The following is a 6102-nucleotide window of genomic DNA, read 5'->3' on the forward strand; positions in this document are numbered from 1 at the left end:
TGCCCGCAGAGCAGCCCTCAGGGTCTCCACGGCGGTGTGACGCGTGTCCGCGGGCACCGCTTCAGCGATACGGAAGCAGCTTTCCGGTGCCCCGCGGGTTCCTGTCCCTCCCGCCCCGGTCTGAGGCTGCAGCCCCGTCAGAGTCGGGATCAAGGGCCTGTGCCCAGCTGTGCCGGTTCCATGGTGCTGGGCACATCGCACTCGAAGTGCTGTGTCATTGTGCGAGAGAGCTGGAAACAAGTGCAGGACAAACTTGATGCATCTCGGCTCTGGAGATGAGACTCGCTAGGGAGAGGGGGGATGGGGGGGGGAAACTGGGTATAAGGTGGAAAAAAGCGTGAAAAGGAAATAACGTGCGCTGTAGTTATTCTGAATCTCTTTACCTTTTGAAGCGCAAATACTTATGTGTTGGTTTGCTTTTCATAGGTACAAATATACTGAATGAGGAAATTAAATCTGGACTTCAATAAAACAACTTAGTGTCCTTTTACAGATATAATCTATAAGATGTCTCTTAGGGCATAATTTTTTTGTCTATGTCCTTAATTCTGGGAATTGTCTCAAGCTGTGGATAGTGAGAAATTATGTAAAACATGATGGATGAAATGTCAGGGTTGGTTTTTTTTTGTGATGTCGTCATTATATGTGATTTTTTTGTGGCCTTACAAGCTTTTGGTGTTCTGAATCCTTCAGTACCAGTAAAAGTAATATTTTTGCACTTACTGACGGAAAAAGTTATTAATGTAGTTGAGATGGTAGCTAAACTAAACTGAGAAGACTAGCCCTTCTTTTCCATACATGTTTCCTAAACAGACAAAAAATGTTTATCTTATTTAATGTAAATTAAGTGTTGGCAGCAGGGATGAAGGAAGTCTTTGAAGCATGCTTTTGACCCTGGGATTCGTCAGAGAACTGAATTGCTCTTACAGAAGGTGAAATTAATTCTACTTGAATCTAGGTGTACTACTAAAACCAAGTAGTGTGCGAACTTTCTGGATAGAACAGAGATTTATTAAAGAGTGACCACAGTCAGGCTTCTTGCTGATCTATCTTGCAAAAAATAAGAACCTCTAAAGAGGCCCATTTAAATCTTCAAGTGAGATAATAGTGTTGAGAGGTTATAAAAAATGTTCAGACCACTTTGGATGTTATCTTCAGTGCTTAGGAAAGAATCATGATAAATATGTGCTCAAACCCAAGCCAAATTGTTGTTCTTTCAAATTAAAACACCACTTTCTATGCAGCAGAGAAACTTTGTGTTCTATTACCCAGTTTTTGCCCAAAGGAAATCAGATAATGCAAACTTATGTTAACGGATAAAAACACTGGCTTTTTGGGAATTTCTTTTATTCCAACTTAAAATTCTTCTTCAAGCCATTTATCAATTCAAGTTTATGTATCAAAAGCAGATGTGTCCTATTTTTATAGGACACTTTATTTGAAGTATAGCATGATAGATTCAAGTGTATGTGAATTGGTCACTTAAGAACTTTTTGCACAGTGCTTTTCAGAATGTAAGATGTAATGTGTAAAATGATAGGATTTTAGGTTTTTTATCCTCTACTCTAAAAACTGTTTTTTGTTTTCCTTTTCAAGTGCAAAATATGGCAATCAGTGATCAGTGTATTAAAATATTTTTTTAAGGAGTCCAGCCATGACAAGTTTATAAAAATTGATTTTGTAATTTTGGTGTATATTAGTAATACTTAGTGGTTGCAGGCTCTCAAATGCTCTTAATACTCTCAATCCCAGATAATGCTGTATCACTTTTTACTTTTATTTAGTCACAGGCATATAATGTAGCTGGGAATAATAACTTTAGTATGCAATTCTGGGGTGAAGTGTCAACATACAGATACTGTAGAATCTTGTAGCTACAGTGATGAGAATATAATTTAGGCTTTACTTTCACTCTCTCCCCCCCAGCGTGGAAGATGACATGGGCCTTTTTGACTCTTCTCAGTGTGATTTGGAGCATGTTTTCACAGTCTCCCCAACTGACCTTTTATGATTGAAGCTGCTATTTGTTGTGCTGGGTACTAGTTACTAGGATTTTGGTTTTTTTCAAATTTGTAGATCTGTCTGAGCTACTTGCATGTTAGTAGGTAGAAAAGTTTGACTTTGTGTTCATTTTAAACTATTTTGAGTTTTGTTTTTTGTATCTTTAAAATCCAGATAAATGATGAGTGGTAAAGCTTTTTTATTTTGACAAAAAAAAAGTCCGTTGCATATAAATAGGCAAAGCTTATTGCAGGTAGTTCTAAAATAAAAATCCTTCCTTTTGGGCAAAAAGCAGTACAACTAAATTAAAATAATGCATTTTTTTATACTGCCTTTTTTCTTCACATTTTCCTCCCAGTTCCTTCTTTTGCTGTCCTTAGGACCAGCATCTATTCTATGCTCCTTCATCTATTCCCATTAAATAATCTATTTGAGTAGGGAAGTTTAATTGTAATGCCTTCTACATGTATGTGTCTTTAATCAGTTACAAATGGATTTTCTTGTCCTGGTGAATCTCAGATACTAATTTTGTTGCCTGTCAATGTTAGAAGAAGGAGGAGAAAATGCGAGGACCAATCTCCTCATTCTTATGAAGTTAGTTAACAGTGAATTAGTTTTTAATCTTTTACCCTACTAGCTTTTTTCCCCCATACCTCCATCAATGTTTAATGTTACTTTGGGCCTTAGTCTGGATGGGCAGCAGATGGCTTACTGAATTGTAAGGGGAAGAATAGTGTTATCTCTTTAAATATACTAACAGACTTCGAGAAATACAAGGTTACAAGTGTCAAGATTGGGGTGCTGCTTATTTTGGTAAGGTTAGAAAAAACTTGGTGTCTGTCAGTAAAAGAAACTGAGAAACTGTGTTCCCCAGTGAAGTAAACTGACTTGTATTTACCCAGTGATTCTGAGCCTTCCTGATTTTTCATTTTTGTTATTTTTCTAAACTAACTAGTTTGACTGTAATTTTTTTTTTTTGTAACGAAGCATTAAGTGGATGATCAGTAATTTATCAAGTGTGATGTGTCACATTATAAGAAAAATAGAAATTAAGTTAGCAAATGGACAGTTAGTGTCTTGCCTTTGTAAGGAAACAGCTTCTGCTGTTTTAGGAACCCAGAAGCAGCTCGTTATGGGTAGCAACTGCTGTTTGCAGATGCCTTTTTCAATTTGCCTTTGCTTCTGCATCACAGATACGTGTTTGGCCTTTATCCATACGCTATCAGCATCTGATCTGAGTGAACTGAGGATCTGTGTGTATGTGTTTTGGCAAAAGCATTTGATACATATTTACTTTTTTAATCAGAAAAAAAGTATTTAAATACAAACCTGGAATTGTACACTTTTTGTTGAGCTTTTAGGAGTCAAGTACTCAGTATTGCTTTCTTTTTACAATGGTGCTACAGCTTGTCCATTTGTATGCAAAATGTCCCTTATGAATGTGTAATCCTGCAAGCCACGATGTGAAGTGTAATAATTTTTTTTTTTTACCAAGTTGCATTTTTATTATAATTCAAGAAATTGTGGGGTGTTTTTTAGATCTTTCAGTGCTTTTTGATCTCATAAACACTTAAATATGGTCCACACTTTTCTGTTAAAGAGAGGTATTTCTTACCAGCTGAAGTCTACCTTACCCAGAGGCTGAGCTAATCTGTCAATAAGACATGGTACCAAAGCAACGCAGCATAGAGTATTTAGACCTCTTTTCCTGTCTTTAGATTGGACTGGTTTAGATGAAGATGAAGATGCGCATGTCTGGGAAGACAATTGGGATGATGACAATGTCGAAGATGATTTCTCCAATCAGTTAAGGTAATTTTATTTTTAACTTACTGTTCTAGAAGATGGGTAAAATGTTTAAAATGGCATTGTTTGTAGTTAATATCTGAAAGTTTGGAATCTGCTTACTTTAGAAAATAGAGATCTGAAACTAAAATAAATGAAAGCTCTGCTTTGCGTTTTTCTATCTAAAGCCTTTCAGAACAAGACTTAAGGGATTACAGCACAGTTTGAAGTACTGATCAGCATTTCATCTTTTAATAATTGTACTGTGAGCCCTGAAATATGCCTAATGTCACTGACGTGTTCAGGCTTTTGTGGTGTTACACAACTTAGTACAAAGATGTCTCCAAATTGTGATAACAGTTGACACTTTTTCAATTTAACACGAATAAATCCTTTTCTAAGGACTTTCTTACATGTGTGTGAAAATTCTGAATTGTACTGCAAAGATTAATGGCAAGGGATCCAAGATTATCTCTTCTATGCTATGTGGTGTGCAAAATGTGTTGTTATACATTTTTTTATACCTTCAAGTAGCATTGCTGTTCTTTGTCCAAATGGACAAATCTTCCAGAGATCAGTTATCTGTATTAATGTTAAGGTTCCCTTCTTGTGTGTGATGAGCATGCTGTTTATGGGCAACAATAGTAAAGTAATTGTTGTTAACGTGCTTTAAAAAAAGTGATCACAATTTGGGTACCTCTAATCCAATTGTTTAATCCTCTTTGTCACTTGTAGTTTCAGTTAATCCTTTACTGATGCATAATTATAATTTAAATTGTTTCAAGTGTCAATACAAACTCACATTTTATAATTAATCCTTCAGTATGTTGCCTGAGGAGCAAGCTATCTGTAATACAGCCTGATTAAACAGTTCCTGGGTTGATCTCCCTTGTTGTACTCTGGTGAAAGTGATCCTTTATATAGAAGATACAAAAATAGTTTTTGGTATAGTTGTTTCTTATAAGGTTGAAAGGCAGTTAAACTGTAATATTGGAAAACAAGTTGGTATGTAGTGAAACAGATCTTCGAGGGATAGCGTAATTCTTGATAAACCCAGTTGATCTCGACAAACCTTCAATAACTGTGCCTTAATTGTAGCCTGTAGTATTGGTGACTGTATACTAGTGTTAAGGTGATAGTTTGCAACGTTGCTTGGTTGCAGCATGTTTTTATTTCATCTTTTCAAAGAAAATGCTGAGGTCCTCCACTTCTAAAATGCCACTACTAAGTATGTAAATTAACCTGAAATATTCTTAGAGATTTGGACTACTGTATCTAGATACACCTAGGAGATAAAACAGGATGCAGTTCTGGCTGGTGTGTTTGGAGGCAGGGGAGAAGCCAAGTGGCGACAGGGCAGGAGCGATAACATTTGCGGTTGCTGACTTGCTGTCCTGGCCACAACTAAGGGGAACAAAGCAATCCTTTTCCCTCAGAATTGTTCACTAGAAGGTATATTGCACTAAGATTTAAAAATAGCGCACTCTGGTATTTTTATTTAAAACAAAGAAAGAAAAAGCTGAAATTACTTTGGAAGTACATGCATTTAAATCGCTCAGATTAGTGAGCTCATTTGGTTTAAGATAATCTTGAGAATAACTGGTGTAAGATAATATTTGTTTTTTTCTAATGTGTCTGGAGTTGTTGCAGGCTCACAGGTGCTGCTTTGCGCCCTATAGTTGTACTCCAGCCATGGTGGGTCAGAGGGCAATAACTATGATTAAAAAAAGTATTTGAATTTTTCACTTAGAAGTCACTTCTAGTGATCTAAGATATTAAGCTGAAGTTGAAGAACTATGGAGTAAGTGAGGTTAAGGTTATTGGTATGAACCAAAAAGCATATGACATGTTCATATTCTAAAATGATTGTATATTGTGCAGGATATTTCATTTTGAAAAATTCGAATGTCTGACAGTATTTTATTTGTATGTTTTAATATACCTATCTTTTTTCTATACAGAGCTGAATTAGAAAAACATGGATACAAGATGGAAACCTCATAGTTTTTGCTGAATATGGAGTGGTTTAACATTGAACTGTGGATAGACTATATTGAGAAAAGAAGAAAAGGTGGAAAATGAGAAGACAGTTCATTGTCTGCTTGGATTTATTATTGTTTTGTATAAAAAATAAAGTTTTTAATCTTAGCCTAGTCATACATTCAGCCTCTACTAAACTGGTAACTTGTATTTTGGTTCTGAAATGCCTTGTGTGACAGAATTCATGGACTTATCTAGAATGCTACTAATGATCTTTCAGTGGCTGATGCTATTGCACCAGCTCCCGTCATGGGGAACCAAGTAAGCATTACCAGA

At 36.1% G+C, this 6102-nt stretch overlaps 1 protein-coding gene across 1 annotated transcript; it reads left to right on the forward strand.

The window, feature by feature from the left end:
- Positions 1-3719: 3719 nt before the first annotated feature.
- SHFM1 (split hand/foot malformation (ectrodactyly) type 1) lies at positions 3720-5790 on the forward strand (the record flags this gene model as incomplete). Its single annotated transcript, XM_009574796.1, has 2 exons — positions 3720-3813; positions 5748-5790. Coding segments are annotated over 2 exons (137 nt in total), but the record flags the coding sequence as incomplete, so codon positions are not given.
- Between the last annotated feature and the right edge of the window lie 312 nt (positions 5791-6102).

Source organism: Fulmarus glacialis, unplaced genomic scaffold (assembly GCF_000690835.1).
Source record: "Fulmarus glacialis isolate BGI_N327 unplaced genomic scaffold, ASM69083v1 scaffold22413, whole genome shotgun sequence".
Lineage (NCBI taxonomy): Eukaryota > Metazoa > Chordata > Aves > Procellariiformes > Procellariidae > Fulmarus > Fulmarus glacialis.